At 32.8% G+C, this 16,100-nt stretch overlaps 8 protein-coding genes and 2 non-coding genes across 10 annotated transcripts; 5 read left to right on the plus strand and 5 right to left on the minus strand.

The window, feature by feature from the left end:
- Positions 1 to 97: 97 nt before the first annotated feature.
- Positions 98 to 2,191, minus strand: NAEGRDRAFT_50892 (uncharacterized protein; the record flags this gene model as incomplete). Its single annotated transcript, XM_002674607.1, has 1 exon — positions 98 to 2,191. The coding sequence occupies one exon, from the start codon at positions 2,189 to 2,191 to the stop codon at positions 98 to 100; it is 2,094 nt and encodes a 697-aa protein (XP_002674653.1).
- Positions 2,192 to 2,472: 281 nt separating this feature from the next.
- NAEGRDRAFT_80597 (G-protein alpha subunit) lies at positions 2,473 to 4,212 on the plus strand. The gene has a single exon (XM_002674529.1). The coding sequence runs from the start codon at positions 2,532 to 2,534 to the stop codon at positions 4,200 to 4,202; it is 1,671 nt and encodes a 556-aa protein (XP_002674575.1). The 5' UTR covers positions 2,473 to 2,531; the 3' UTR covers positions 4,203 to 4,212.
- Positions 4,213 to 5,318: 1,106 nt separating this feature from the next.
- NAEGRDRAFT_70322 (uncharacterized protein) lies at positions 5,319 to 6,824 on the plus strand (the record flags this gene model as incomplete). The annotated part of the gene is made up of 1 exon (XM_002674530.1): positions 5,319 to 6,824. One exon carries the CDS (start codon positions 5,319 to 5,321, stop codon positions 6,822 to 6,824), a length of 1,506 nt encoding a protein of 501 aa, XP_002674576.1.
- A 968-nt stretch (positions 6,825 to 7,792) lies between these two features.
- Positions 7,793 to 8,737, minus strand: NAEGRDRAFT_70323 (uncharacterized protein; the record flags this gene model as incomplete). Its single annotated transcript, XM_002674608.1, has 1 exon — positions 7,793 to 8,737. The coding sequence occupies one exon, from the start codon at positions 8,735 to 8,737 to the stop codon at positions 7,793 to 7,795; it is 945 nt and encodes a 314-aa protein (XP_002674654.1).
- Positions 8,738 to 8,936: 199 nt separating this feature from the next.
- Positions 8,937 to 9,923, plus strand: NAEGRDRAFT_70324 (uncharacterized protein; the record flags this gene model as incomplete). Its single annotated transcript, XM_002674531.1, has 1 exon — positions 8,937 to 9,923. The coding sequence occupies one exon, from the start codon at positions 8,937 to 8,939 to the stop codon at positions 9,921 to 9,923; it is 987 nt and encodes a 328-aa protein (XP_002674577.1).
- A 359-nt stretch (positions 9,924 to 10,282) lies between these two features.
- On the plus strand, positions 10,283 to 11,805 carry NAEGRDRAFT_80598 (protein with NHL domain repeats; the record flags this gene model as incomplete). The annotated part of the gene is made up of 1 exon (XM_002674532.1): positions 10,283 to 11,805. One exon carries the CDS (start codon positions 10,283 to 10,285, stop codon positions 11,774 to 11,776), a length of 1,494 nt encoding a protein of 497 aa, XP_002674578.1. The 3' UTR covers positions 11,777 to 11,805.
- Positions 11,806 to 11,950: 145 nt separating this feature from the next.
- Positions 11,951 to 12,024, plus strand: NAEGRDRAFT_t457. The gene has a single exon. It is a non-coding gene; the product is annotated as a tRNA-Met (tRNA).
- Positions 12,025 to 12,129: 105 nt separating this feature from the next.
- Positions 12,130 to 12,201, minus strand: NAEGRDRAFT_t461. Its single transcript has one exon. It is a non-coding gene; the product is annotated as a tRNA-Pro (tRNA).
- Positions 12,202 to 12,742: 541 nt separating this feature from the next.
- On the minus strand, positions 12,743 to 13,690 carry NAEGRDRAFT_70326 (uncharacterized protein; the record flags this gene model as incomplete). The annotated part of the gene is made up of 1 exon (XM_002674609.1): positions 12,743 to 13,690. One exon carries the CDS (start codon positions 13,688 to 13,690, stop codon positions 12,743 to 12,745), a length of 948 nt encoding a protein of 315 aa, XP_002674655.1.
- Positions 13,691 to 13,866: 176 nt separating this feature from the next.
- Positions 13,867 to 15,852, minus strand: NAEGRDRAFT_50897 (uncharacterized protein; the record flags this gene model as incomplete). The annotated part of the gene is made up of 1 exon (XM_002674610.1): positions 13,867 to 15,852. The coding sequence occupies one exon, from the start codon at positions 15,850 to 15,852 to the stop codon at positions 13,867 to 13,869; it is 1,986 nt and encodes a 661-aa protein (XP_002674656.1).
- Between the last annotated feature and the right edge of the window lie 248 nt (positions 15,853 to 16,100).

Here is a 16,100-nt window from a genome sequence, read left to right on the forward strand (position 1 = left end):
CAACAAATGTAAGCCTTACTTGGTGGATTTGGAGCAAACATGGTAGAAGCTTAAGGTGTTTTTATTTTATTTTTAAAAATCTTTGAGCGGGAAACCCTTATCTAAGAATGTTTGTTGTTGAAGAGCCTAGTAAATTTTCCAAGAAGGTTAATCTTGTTTTGATTTTGTGTAGGAGAGCATCTGCATTCTTTGGCTTTTCTTTTTCAATTTGAGCTTGTAATCCTCTATAGTTTTCTGTCACGTTGATTATTAAATCCTTAGTTACAATTGAGTTTTCCAATGCAAAGTCCTTGGCATTAATGAGTAAAAGTTTCATGTCCAATGATTCAGGATGTTCTGATTCCAATTCTTGTAGATAAGGAATGGCATCTGAAGCAGATTTTGTGACAGTTCGTCCAGCAAGGTAAAATGATGTGCTATTAACAATGTATGGATCAAATTCACACAAATGTCTTATGGAGAATAGAATATTGAAGGTTTCGGCAGTGGCTGCATGATTTCTCAAGTAAAAATTAGCTCTCATTCTTAAGAAAATACTTTGAGTAATAAGGTTACTCGTAATTCTAGGAGGACAATTTGTGAAAATTTCCTGAAGAGAATTCAACTGCTCAATAATTGCTGCGGCTGATTCTTGAACCTTAGGAAGAGTGTCTCTGGATTTAGAGTAGTAATCAATGTGCAAACTATGAATTGAAGCAAGTCGTAATGCAATAGGCATGAATGAATAAGAGCTGGTTTTCCTCACGGAATATCTCTTCAACATCTTTTCCAATAGATTGCACAAGTTAATGCATTGAGTTAAACTATCTTCAAGTTTTGTTTTCACTTGATTTTTCGTAACATCCTTAGTTAATAAGAACTTAACTCTCTTTTCTAGTGTAATAATATTAAAATATGTAATGTATGGATTGTTAGGATCAGTTTTTTGTAATTCAAAAAGTTGAGATTTGGTAATCTCGATTGTTTTTTCGTTTTTTCCATCAGAGTTCAAAATTATTTGACATAAATTCATACAAGATTTCAAATTAAGAGGAATTCCTGTTCCAATATCATCAAAGACATTGTTATTCAGATGAGCTTTTTGGAATAAGGCCTGAGCATTATTAAGCATTTTGAGAAGTACGGTTTTTTCAGTATTATTATCGGTGGTCATAAGTGGTTCATTGAGCATAATAGTGTAGCAATACCCAGAGAAAAGTTCCTTGCTCAGTGTTATATTAGGATGAACATTTTCATTAACAACATTTGTGAAAAATAATAGAAATGCCTTTTGAATTTCCAAATCAATAATTGATGATTTGGCGATCAAATCAGAATAATCACTGGTCAATATGGAATGAACTGCTTTTTTCAAATCCATTTGTTGAATTTCAGTACTTTTTTCCGGCATTCCAAATCGTTCTGGATTAATCTTTTGAATAATTTCATTTAACAATTTGCTAACTTCAATTTCTTTCAATTTCTCAATCCATTCGCTCCATTCCTTAGTTTTAAAAGCCCATCCCTGAAGTAAAGACTGAACAAACACAAGAGAAAAATTCAACATTTCATCACACAGTACATTATTTCCAGGAGCCATAATTCTATTCAACAAGAAAACTCCAGCTTTTTCCTGCTCATTACTAGCCAATAATTCCCTCACATATTCCAAATCCTTTCCCAACTCACGTCTCGACTTTTCCAATTGATTTTTATCCACAGCTTCCTGTTGCAATTTCCTACTCTTTTTCAATTGTTCTTCAATTTGCAATTTCATTTGTTGAATATTAAGCAAATTTTCCTCATGACTAATTTCCTTCCTAACAAAAACTCCACTCGTACGAAGATTAGATTTGGATTTGATAGAAGTACTAGTAGTAGTGGCATTGCTTGTATTAGATGTAATTGATGAAGTATTAGTAGTAATATTAGGCTTGCTTAAATTATTATTTGGAGAAGAGTTTCTATGGGATTTGAATGTTTTTAAATCATCAGCGAATTTTAATTTCAATTCCGATGAGTGATAATGTCTCATTCCATCACCATCACCAACATTAAATATTAAACTAGTATTATTACATTTAATATTATTATTACTACTATGCTGATGAATATTATTGCTATAATTTAATATATAATTCCGAAAATATGTTGCTGATTTCCTTGGTAAACGATGTGAAAGACTTCTCGAGGAGGAAATGGAGAGTTTCATCTCTAGATTTTTTTTTTTAATTTCAACAAATTTAAATTTCTTTAATATTTAAAATTATTTTAATATTTAATATTAATGGTTGTTGTATAGAACAGAGAATGTTGGACAAGGTCATGGATAAATGCAATTCTTAAATCACCAAATTTAATACTGAATTACCATATTTATACAGTGATTGTCTTTGCATGGATTTGATTTGTCAGTCTCACCTAATAACCAAAGGCAATTACAAGACATTAAAGTTGTTACAATTAAAAACATCATAAAAAAAGTATCTACAAGGCATCACAAGCCATACAATCATTTCGAATACTTTTCTAAAAGAATAATTTACTTTCGGATGGGAAATACACATCATCAGGGACTTGAAGAGGGTCATCATCACCGAAAATCACAACGTTCCTCTGATAATTCACCACTTTCCACTCATCAAAATCCTTTCCATCATCGACACAGCACCAAAAGCAATCATTCGAATTATGAACAACAATTAGATACTGCCATAACACAATTAACCAATAATAATGGAACTCTGGATGAAAATAATCATCATCATTACCAACCTAATCATCAATTGGATGGTGAAATTCTTGTTGGTCTTCCAAATATAACTGCCTTTTCAGGAAAAGATGCACTAGTGGTGGAAAATTCACTTGAAAAATTCAAAATCCTATTGTGTGGAAGTGGATCAAGTGGAAAAACCACATTTCTCAAAAGTATTGAATTGTACAAGAAGGGAGCATTTATGGAATCAGCTTACAAGAAGGGAATTATCTATTTTAATATTATTAGAGATTTGGGATTGATGTGTAAACAGTATTTGAGTGTGGCTACAGAGTTTTTGAATTTCATTTCAGGTTTGAATGAGGAAAATTATGGAAAATCATTGAGTGATTTGAATGAAATGTTTCCTAGAGAATTGCCACGTGAAATTACAGATTCGATGGATAGATTGATTAAGGTTGCGAGCTCAAAGAATTTTCTACATAGTTCAGCAAGTAGATCATCTTCAAAACAGTATAATCCTACATTTGATACTTATTTTAATGAGCAAACATTTGAGGATATTGAATCATTGTGGAAATATAGACCTTTCAACTTATTTGCTCATTTTCACTTGACACATTCAAGTATTCCAGAATTTTTGACACCTGTTTTAACTAAAATGGACACAATTCCAAACATTACGTTTGGAGAGAATGAATCCACTAATTATTCCAAGTTTATGCTCTCATTGAGGAATAGTGATTTTGATGATTTAATTTACTTTTTAGATCGTAGACTCAATGAATTATATCCTCCTTATCAGTATGACCCCAATTGGGTTGATCTCTTACATAGAAGACAAAAAACAGTTGGATTTTATCATTTAAACTATGTGGAAGATGCCATTTCAGAGGAGGGCATGAGAGAAACGAGAAATTACATTTTTATTGATACAGCTGGTCAAAGGTCAGAAAGAAAGAAGTGGTCAATCTGTTATCCAAACACATTTACACTCTTTTACTTTGTTTCATTGGCTGATATTAATTTAACATTGTATGAATCGAATGTGGAGAATAGATTGTTGGATTCTTTGCATTTGTTTGAGCATGTTTGTCAGGAACCAGATCTCATTCAAACTCCAATTGTTCTCTTCTTTACAAAAACAGATATTCTCAAGAGGAAGATTAAAAATGGATTGAAACCTATTGAGCTATTTGAAAAGATTGAAAAGCTCTACTCACAACGATATGAAGCAGCAACCATTGTTGACATGCCACCATCATCTGCAACTAATGATACTGAGAAGAATTCCGAACTTTCTCTCAATATTTCGTCTGGAAATCAAGCGAATCAAGTCGATGCTGAATTCAACCAATTCATTGAATATATTTCAGCCAAATTCAAGGAAAAACTGTTACCAACACAAACAATCACCATTTACACTCTCGACTGCACTGAACCTACTCAATTCAAAACAACATTCAAGGAAATCATGCAAATGTTAAATAAAACTATCAAGGACTAATTTATTCGTCATCATCTTCATCACTTTCTTCCTCTTCAGAATCGGAGAAAGCTACTCTATTAGGATTTCCTTGAAACATTTCATCTTCCTCTTCATCATCAATATCCAAAACTTGTTGTTTATCTTCTGTTGTTGTATTGTTATCATTATCAAATTCAGCTGGCCATTTTCCTTGTTTCTTCAATTCCTTTACTTGTTGAGCAACCAAAATATGATCAACAAATCCTTTAATTTTACCCTTGTTCTGTTCGGAAAGATCAGTGCTAATAATCACAAAATCACCCTTCTTTACCCAAAGTAATTTATTAAACTTGGTCGGAAGGATAACAAGTATTCTTTCTCTTGTTCCTGGATATTCTACTTCAATTTGGTTGGTTCCTCTTGTTGCGACAATTCTCACGATAGATTGACTATCAGTAATTTCTGGTGCTTCATCAAATAACGTATTTTGAATATTCTTTCTTACTCTACTCATCTTTTCATTTTTTTTATTCAATTTCAAAATTTCATCAAACTTTTCATCACGGAATTGAATTTTAATAATTTAATTTAAATGATGAAGATAAATTGTGATATTGAAGATTAGATAGAGGTTTAAATGATCGGATAATATGATTGGGAACACACAGCAATGATGATGTTAGAGTCTGCAGATTCTTGTGTCAAGGAGTGTCAACATACACTCATAGCACAAGGAGTTTCTTTCTTCTTGACAATTTACAATGACCAAACTACAGTTAATACTCTTGAATTGTTTGAACAAAACTATGTATTTTGTTTGCCATGTACTAATTGTTTAACTTTAAAAGAGTAAATAGCTCAGTTGACCACCCAAAATCACCAATAAATTTCGCTTTTCGCAAACTTTGAACCAACTCGAAATCCATAAAAATAAAGGTAAATTTTTGGGCGGGAGGAGTTCAACTTACCAATTAGTCAATTCATCCAAAGTTGTGTGAACCAGGTCCTCAAGATTTTGTAATCCAAAACTATGAAGTTTTCTGATTGGATCTTCTTGGAATAGAGTTTGTTTTTAATGCGTGTTTGCATTGCAAAAAACGTACAAATAGTTTGTGTAGTTTTGTGTTCAGAGATTTCGATGACAAAAAAAACAAAATGAAACAACAAGTTTTATTAATGATGATTGGCATGTTTCTCATATTGAGTGCTGCTATTATTTCAGAAAGTTATGCCAAGATTAGTTTGGTTTCTGATATCAAGACTAATCCTACTTCACCTGCCTGGCCACAAACTCTTCACGATGAATATCTTTCCAATAGAGTTCCATTCAATTATGCTCACAATAATTGGTATCAAACTATCAAAGTTTCCAACATGACTCTTTTCACACCAAAGGGAATGATTGACTCTTTCGCTGACCAAATGAAATTCATCTTACAAAGTCAACTCGACAATTCCCAATTCTATCTTTCTCAAGTTGATTTAATGAGTGGTGCCATCCAATTGAGTGGATTGAAACCAAAGAATTTAATTCCAAAGAATTTACATTTGCCTTCATATTTCTTTGCAAGTGGTTCGATGGTTGGTGATAAGAATGGAAATATGTTCATGTTTGCTACCAATGATACTCTCCATTATGGAAGTACTTACAATTACTTGTTGGTTGTTCAAGCTAAGGAAAAGACAATTCAAGCTATTGCACTTTCTAATTTTGGTAATGTTATGGATTTTTACAAATTAGGAGGTTTACTAATTGATGAAGTTAATAATCATTTGATCATTTCTTCCAGTACTCACCTTATGGCAGTTGACTTGGAAACATTTACTATCAAATGGAAACAACAACTTCGTGTTTTCAAATCTCAAGCCGTTGCCGTAACTGGAAATATCATTTCCATCAATAACAATAATGGAAATGTAATCTTGTTTGTTGCAACTGTCAACTCAATCTTTAAAATTCATTCACAGGATGGTTTGGTTCTTGCAATTACTCATTTAAATCAACCAGAATTTGAAAATGGTGAAGCAGGAATTGGCTCTATCACTTCATTAGATGGCATGGACTTGTTGGCAGTTGTCATGAATGGTGAGGCTTCATATTCTTCATCTGTTTACTTTGTTAATATGGAAAATCAACAATATTCTCTTTCAATGATTCAAGAATCGAATACTAGATATTTGGCTTATTCTTGCTTCTCTCCAACTAGTTTCACTCATCAAGACAGGTCAACTAATGGTGTTGAAATGGTTAGAGTAACATTTGCTTGTCAATCATCATGGTTTTCAACTAAGAATTCATTGGTTTTGGTTAGTGCCACAGCAAATGTAACTTCTGATTTTATGGGATCAAAGTTTACCACTCCTTCTATTGATTACTACTCTGAATTGGTTTCTAATACTAATATGAATCATTTTTGGATTGGTGCTGCAAGCGATAAGAGAGATTTAATTTCCTATTTCGATATCAAAACACATGCATTAATTGCTTCCAATATTCAAGATAAGATTCGTCAAGTCGTTCATATGGATCTTTCATATGCTGCTGAATTGTGGGATAGTAGCTCAATTTGTCATTCCTTTACTGCTTCCAATGATAGATTGTATTCTTGCTGTCTTGTTAAAGATCAATTAGTGTGCAGATCAGTACAATATTTGAACTAAAGCTTACTCTCAATAAACTTATCAACTTTTGAAGAAGATCATCTTTATTTAAAATTTACATTGCCTTGCTTTACATCTGATGATCTTCCATCCACTTGGCCACTCTTGGTAACCAAAACATCGCCACTTTTTACAGAGCTACTGTTTTGATTGACTGTTCCATCATAGTTTAACAAAAGAGAGCCATCTCTAACATCAGAACTTCTCTTGTCCACATTTGTTTCAATCAAATCATCTCTTGTTTGTCCCAATGCTCCAGCAGAGGAATAGTCATAAGGGTAATTTTGATTCTTGTCATATCTATTCTGTTTTGCTTGAAGAGCTTGAAGGTTTTTTGAATCATAGGTTCCTCCTGCAGCCAATGGCTTGGCATGATCAACATCCCAACCCATGGGAGAGATCATGCCATAGGAGGGTCCATACAAGACGTTTCCAACCGCGTCCTCTCGGTAGAGGTTTGGATCTTTAGTTGGAATTGTGGATCCTTTTTCCCAAGCATTTTCTTTCTCAGCATCAGTAAAGTTACGTCTTTCTGTCATTTTTTGTTTTTAAGGTGAATGAAATTGCATTGACCTTTTTGTAGAGTTATCGTTTACTAATTCCCAACCCAAAACTGATACAATCCATACCAGGAAATTGCCAGTTGAGGATTAGCTTTAATAGAAATTGTTTGAATTGAGTAAAACTCGATATTTAGTATTGAAGTGACATTTCCCAAGTTCAATCTATAATTGTCATAATTGTTCTGTTTGGATTATCATCTAAGTTTCATCACAACAAGCAAAGCTATCAAATTATTCAAAAATCAAAAGACAACATCTCAACCAAACAAAGAGCTGCATTCTGCAAGACAATAGTGATGATAATGGAATTGAGGAATACTCTAGAATACTATTGATAGAATCACAATATCCTCACATTAGACAAAACACATCATACATTTTGAGTACCTTGTCACAAGTAATAGTTCAATAGTACACCTGTCTATTACTTTCATCCCACATATATGGTTTTAATAACTGTTCTGCCTTGTCTGGAAACTCTATAAACTCTTCTTTGAAATTTTCGTAATTAGAAAATAATTCAGAATTGAGAGCGTGTAGAATATCGAATGTAATTGAGATATTGAGGTCAAGCATTCCAGATTCAGTTAGCAATATTGGACAATTTGTTATTTTGGAAACAGTATCCATACGTTTTCCATAGCAAAAACCATAAAACAAACACCATCTCCATGGTACTTCTAACATGCGATTCGAATCCCTCATTAAAAGCTCCATAGTTGTTAAACAGATTTCAAAAGTATAATGAAATTTGCTTGGATTGACTAAATCTCTCTTTTTCGAATTGTTAAATAGTGGAACCCTTACATCCTTTACTCCATAATAGGTTAAAACTTTAACATGAGGAAAATTGGTTGCGAGTAATTTCTTGTACCTTTCTATTTGAGAAACTAAAACCACAACCAGAATAGGTTGAGAATTATTACTCTCCATTAAATAGTTAATCATTGAGAGTATAATTTCATCTCGATCAGCATGACATCTCAAATATGAATTAGCCTTTTTGTGATATTGATCAATTAACCATTCAGTAATTAAATCAACTTCCTTTTTTTCTGAATTAATTATTTTCTTCTTGGTTTTCAAATATGAACCACGATATTGAATCGGAATTGTTATTTCTTCCGAGGAGGTGGTTGAACATTGTCTTTTAATAACTTGCTGAATATTCATAACGTATTCTTCAATTTTATGATCGGAATCAAGGCTTTCATTTAAATATTCCCAACTCTTTGATTTATCATCCCATTCAATATAATATACCAGTGATTGTTTAGAATTATCCTCATCATCCATAATAATACCATGATCTAATATTTTGAAAATCTTCCTTCCTCCATTTAACGACATTTTTTTCAAACTTGGAAAATTGAAAAATTGTAACAAATAAAATCAATGAAATTACATGTGTTTCATAGTGAAATACTGTTCCTGGAGTAATGCATGGAACAATTTAATACACTCTAATCCATGTAACCTTCCAACCCTTTACAACTTCCACCTATGTTCCGACTATTCCACTCAGCGAATCAAAAAACAATCAAAAAAAATGCAACCAAATCATTATGGGGGTTACCCTGCTGGTGGTCATCAACAGCAACCAATGATGATGTACGGAAATAATACTCAAAACCTTTCTTTATCATCGGGAGGTGTTACTCTTACGATGAGTGGTAATAATAATACACCAGGGATTGTTGGTGGAGTTCCAATTATGTATCAACAACAAATGATGATGAGTCCACTTCTTCCGTATAATTTGAAAGGAGAAGTTGTGATCAAGCTTCAAAATCCATTTTCAATTAAATTGTTACCAAAATCTAATACTTTGGTGATGGTTGATGGAAATATAGGTCGTGTTGTGATGAAGGATGCAACTACTGGTATTATTAAAGAAGATTTCTCAGTTACATCTGGATGTGTTAAAGGAATTGGGGTTGATCCAACAGATGATAGTTTTTATATAATTTCAGGAAAATTCTTGATAAAATATGATTATCGTGGAGTTTATCTTGGAAAATTTGCAAAGAAAATGAATTTGAACAATCCATATGGTTGTACTGTTGATGATACTGGAAATGTCTATATCACAGATTTGAATGATTGTAAAATTGTTGTTCTCTCACGTGAAGAGCAACTTGTAAATAAGATTGAATTTAACAAACCATACGATATAGTATTTGATAATGTGAATAAGCTCCTAATTGTGACAGATCAACAAAAGGATTGTGTTAGAATTTTAGCAAAGAGTGGTCAAGAAATTAGAAAGATTGGAGACAAGGGTAACGCCAAAGGTCAATTCAGTTCACCAAGTGGTGTTTGTGTGGATGGAAATTCTCAAATTTTCGTAGCAGATTATGGAAATCATCGTGTACAAATGTTTGACATTAATGGAAGATTTTTAAATTCATTTGGAACAAAGGGCAATACAGATTCACATTTTGATTTACCAAGATCTCTATGTGTGGATATGAATGGAAATTTATATGTAGCAGAGTATGGTAATTCACGTGTACAAGTATTCAAAAAGTTGTAATTAAGATTAAACGATTTTTCTCCATATTGAATATTTCATTACATACAAGAGAGAAGTGTTGTGGAATAGTAGTAGTAATTCATACAACCAACAGAAAAGAGCGCTTAACTCTGTAACAAACATCAATTCCACAACATATCAGTTCTCAATAATGTGTTACACACATTTTCAATATTGGAAATGATCTGTGTCCAACCAATAAAATCATATCAACATCTCAAAAATCTTTGAAAATCACCAACACAATGCAAGCTTAATAAATTGTTACACACAACACCAAACTACACTGAACACTCAATGAACATTCTCCAATTTCCAAAACATTTAAATAGATCTTTGTAAATTACAATTTTTAAAAAATGTATCAACAACAACAACCTTATTATCATCCATCACAACAACAACGACAACAACCGAATTTACCCATCGGATCAGTATCACACCAGCAAATAACTGTACAGAATAATTTTCAACCAAACATGTATCCTCCACATCCTCAACAACAATATCAACAACAACAACAACAACAACAACAACAATATAATCCATATGGATCATCATCTGCTCCTCCATTGGTGATGAATCAACAACAGCAACCACCTACTTATGGACAGCCTATGAATCAACAACAACAACAACCACCGATGCATCATCAACCGAATTATGGACAAGTTGTGCAACCAACAACATCGGGTGGATCGATTACAGTTTCTACTACACAACAACATCCACATTCATTCTATTATCCATATTATTCATATCAGACAACTACTAATACTAACATTCCAATTCATGGACAACCACAACAAGGATCAGTCCCACCACCACAACAACAACATGTACAACAACCGTATGGTCAACCACAACCACCAATGAATCCACCAAGTACTAATATTCAACCTATGAATCCTTATGGTCAACCAATGATGACTCCACCACCTGTTGTGAATAGTTCACCATTAACTGTTGCCTCAGTCCAAACTAGTATTACATTCAGTAATACTACTACTCCAACTCCAACACACAACAGTATTAAATATCAAATTAACCCACCTCTCCACATTGCTCCACATTATTCATTGAGAGGAGAATTGGTATTAAAAACACAACATCCATTCTGTGTGAGAGCTATGCATCATTCACCAACAATTATTATTGCTGATTCGAATACTAGCAAAATTACCTTGTTGGATAGTTCAAGTGGGATGGTAAGAGAAACCTTCGATGTTACCACAGGATGTGTTGGAGGTGTTGGAGTTGATCCAATGGATGACAGTTTTTATATTGTTTCTGGACAGAAAATTCTAAAATATGGAGCTAATGGAGTTCATTTGGGAACTTTTGGAGAGAATTTCAATTTGAAAAAGCCATACGGTCTAACAGTCGACGATCAAGGGTTTGTCTATATCTGTGATCTTCATCAACATATTTTTGTAATGACTCGTGAAGGAATCATGGTCAGATACATCTCAGTAGAGAAGCCTTATGATATTTTCTTTGATAAATTAAATCAAACTCTTGTAGTGACTGACCAAGATAAGGATTGTGTAAGAGTTTTAACTAAAGAAGGTCTGAAAATTAGAAAAATTGGTGGAAAGGGAAATGCTAAAGGTCAATTCATTTCACCAAGTGGAGTTTGTGTAAATGCAGGTAGTAACATTATTGTTGCAGATTATGGAAATCATAGAGTGCAAGTATTTGATTGTATGGGAAGATTCCTCTATTCTATGGGAAATAAGGGAAAATTAGAATCAGAATTTGATTTACCAAGATCAGTATGCACTGATATTAATGGAAATTTATTTGTTGCTGAATATGGAAACTCTAGAGTTCAAATATTCAGGAAAATGTAAATAAACTTCTCTTTGCCCAGATAGATTGTAATGAACATTTTATAGAATTTAGATGCCTACGAAAGAGATTGTATCACTTATCGTATGGAAAGTTGTTGTTTGCTATTCTAATAAATTCCTTAAATCAATTTAGTATTAGCCAATAACACTAATAAAAATAATAACTTTAAGGATAGGAATGTAAAGCAAATTGGAAGCGCGATGGGCTCATAACCCATAGGTCCTAGGATCGAAACCTAGATTTGCTAATCATTTTACAATTTTGGCATTGAAACAATCTATTAATAAATTTAGTGAACTAAGGCAAAAACAAACCAATATTAATTTAAAAGGAATTAATTTAAAAAGGAAATGGGGACCAGTGGGAATCGAACCCACGGCCTCTCGCACCCAAAGCGAGAATCATACCACTAGACCATGGTCCCTTATATTGAATGAATAATATTAAAAAAAATTGATGTCTAGAACTTTGGCGCATTTGATTGAATTTACTATTGTAATATTCCATTCTTTGAAAATCTTGTAATGGGCTTCTTTCTTCATCAAAAAAAAACAAGAGAAGCACATAGATTTCAGATGCTGATTCTTCATCAAACAGATTATCCTCTGATTCAGATTTTGATTCATCATTATCACAAAGGCCTCACCTTCAAAAATATCTTGAAAAAGTGTCTCACCAGAAAAAGATACCATTACTACATTCCATCAAGCTTAAGGATTATGTTTTCAAATCCAAAAATGATTCTTCTTCTTTCTCGAAGATTTCCAATTCAACCAAGAGGGTATTTGTAAATTGAAGATCTTAATGGATACATTCATTTTTAGAAAGTATGTCGATTAGTTCTGAATAAAATTGAATTGTTATTACAACAGACTTCTATGTAGGGCGCCCATTGTTTGAATTATTATTCACATACTACAAAGAACACAAAGTGTCAAGGTTTTTTAACAAAAGTCTGCCATAATTTATTCATCGAATGGATCTTCTACTCTCGCACTAGTGAGCTCTAATAATTGATTCATATCTTCTCTCAATACTCTTGTTCTTTCCTCATCCAAGTTCAACGTTTCACTTGAGAACAATCCAAAGAATTCATAAACTCGAGGTAATATTTCACCTCTTCTGAATTTCGAACTTCCAAATAATCTACATCTTGGATGATTACAAGTTTTCAAATCAATGATATCTTCAAATGACCATTCAGTTGGTTTTCCTTCATAAGTTTTAAATTTTTCCTCAATCATCATACATAATTGATGTGTATAATCACAAAATGTATCATAATCTACAATAATTTCATGGAAATAGAGTCTATATCCTGATTTGTATTTGGCTGTAGTTGTAACAGCATCTTCCCATTTTCCATGACATTGTGTCAATACCATTGAAATATCTTTTTTAGGAAAATATTGTTTTGTAAATTGCATAATACTATCAACCCATCCCAATTCCACAATATCACATGGTTTTTCAATTTCCACTTTCAAATCAATATCAACATATAATCTAAATGCATGTTTAGTTCTCATTTCCTCAATGTACATTTTAGATTTATCAAGTATTGTCTTCTTCCAAGCACTCAAATATTCATTATACATTTGTTGAGATCTGAAAATGATGTGATAATGTCCTCCTCGTTGTGACACATGTGTTGGATGTTCTAAACATAAAACTAAATTCTTTTCATTGTGTTTCAAGAGCCATTTCTCTAATTCGTCTTGTGGTTTATAATCCTCGATGCATTTTCTTGCTTTTACTTGTGAAAAGACGACACCATATTCTCCAATCTTGGAATTACTATTGGATGATGTTGAATTTCCTTTAATTTCGGAATATCTTTTCACATTGGGTGAAATTTTTGTAATTGATTCCAGTGATGATCCGGACTGCTGACTATGTTTCTTTGGTGCCATTATAAAGTTATTATTAAATATAATTGTTAATATCTTGAATTGATTATTTTTTTTTAATTGATTTGAAATTCATCAATTTACATCAAATTTGAACTTTATTTATAGTTTTAAAGTTCAATCTCAAAATTTAAAGGTTGTTGTTGGTTTGTACAATTTTTACAAAGTTGTAAAAAGTTTTAAAGGGTTATTGCCGATGGGATAAAACGTCTAAATGGTTCATAGAAACAGCTCTGATATGTTTCGCTACCCTTAGTGAACTCGTCTTGTCCATAAATTGGTTTTGAATTGCTAGTGATTGGTTGTGGAGATGGGTGGAAATGATTATTTTCTTGTTTCTTTCTCAAAATTTGGACAATCATTATTTCGTAAACTACTGTAAAATCAGATAGTTTCTTAACTCGCTTTGCTAGAATATCTTTGTTTGGATTTTGTCTGCTTTTAGGTGATACAAACAGGTGTCTTCGTTCTCCCAGAGACATTTGGCAAAGATGTTTCTCGATATCTGGATTTACTTGACCTTTACCAATAGTAAATTGAAGTAAATCTGGAACTACTTCAATATCTTTGGCAACAGAATCAAATATAATGCTAACTGTTGATGTAGAGCTGGATGTACCACCTCCTCTTCCTGAAGAGTCAGTAGACCAGTTGTCTTCAGCATCTTCTGGATCGTGATTTGTTATTGGTGGCAGAGCAGATGAATTAGAGGAATAGAGAGATAGGTCATCTTCACTTCTTTGCGAAAGTGTCAGTCTAGAATCAGTGCAAGTGGTTGCAAAACTCAGTTCTGAAAATGAACTTGCTACAGATGCTCTACTATCATAAACTTCGCTATTATTTGTGCTGGTGGAAGTTATTTCGTCTTCCGAATCCACATCAGATTTTCTTTGTTTTAACAAGAACTTGTTATTGGCATGTGACAACCAATTTTCAAAATCAGTATAACTATTTGATGGTGGTTTGACAATGTACAAATCCTTGTCATCATCGAACCCTTCTTCTCCTTCTTCATCATCGCTTGTATCATATGAAACACTACAGTGTTTGTTTGTTTCAATAGATTTATAAGTCTTATCCACAATGGTATCATTCAATAGCTTTGCAACATAATGTACAGAAATAGAATCCCCAATTTGAGGTCTATTTGTTTCGTCTCCCTTTTGCAATATTTTCGAATAAGTTCCATTATTTAGAGCTCTAACAGCACAATTACATTCAAATTTGTGTTTTGGCCAATCCGATACTTGATGTTCTTTACAACAATATCTAACTTCTCTACATAAGCTGCAAGTTTTAAGTTGTAATCTTCCTGAATCCAATGATTTGTTAGATAATTTACAATATTTACAAAACAAAAATCTTTCCATTTCCTTGCCACTTGTTTTTCTAGTGAGTTTCTTTTTCGAGTTTGAAACTGATGATAATTTAGTGGCATATAACATGTCAATCTTGGAATCTTTAGTTGAAATTCCAAAACCTGAAACTAATTTTCTGGCATGAGTAATGGTGTCAACCGTAGTCGAAGATGATGATTTTCTCTTTCCATTTGTTTCGGTTTGTTGATTATTAGATTTCATATTTGCTAAACTATAAGGATCAACTTGTTTCGTATTATTATTATTATTATTTTGACAGGTATTAAATTCTTCCTGTTCTTCGGTAGTAGTTGTACTAGTAATAGTCTTTGCTTCAAATTCACTTCTCTCCTGCTGAAGATGATGATGATGCTGACTTCCTTCCTTCGTCGTCAGATGAGCGGAATTAGAGAAGAAACTGCTCTGCTCTGCTTTTTGCTGAGTTATTGTTGTTGTCGAAGAAAGGTTTGCGTGTCTGAGAAAGGCTTTGGAGCGAAATTTTTTAGTGCTGTTTGATTCGTAATGTTGGTGTTGGTGTTGGTGGTGTGCGACATTAACGCCATCATCATCATTGTTATTATCAGAAATTTTCATTGGTTTGAGTGGATCATTGTTTTGATAGTTGTCTTGATTTGGATTGATAATTGGTTCTGTCAGGTATTCTTCGTCTTCTTGTTGGTTAGTGGTGGTGTTTTTGTGATTATTGGATGTTAGAGGAGTTTGTTCTTCTTGAGGTGAAGATGAAGGAAATTGTTGTTGTCCTGAGAGAAGTAACGGATTGATTTGAATCATTGGTGAAGTGGCCATTATGTTGATTCAAGGAAGGTAGATAATTATAATAGAGGATTTTTCTTTTGCATGGCCCCTTGCATGCTGTTGGCATTGATTTCGTCAACATTAGTTGATGCGATTCAAGGTTAATAAGAGCGAAAAAGCATATAATAAGGTGTGAACGAAATTTAACTTCTTTAAAAAGCTTTAAAGAAAAGAATCAGCAGGCTTGTGATGGTTGTTATTTCTATTTTCTCAGAATTTCACAACCTAATGGACCATTT

This window comes from Naegleria gruberi (assembly GCF_000004985.1).
Source record: "Naegleria gruberi genomic scaffold NAEGRscaffold_39, whole genome shotgun sequence".
In the NCBI taxonomy this organism is placed as follows: domain Eukaryota; phylum Heterolobosea; class Eutetramitea; order Acrasida; family Naegleriidae; genus Naegleria; species Naegleria gruberi.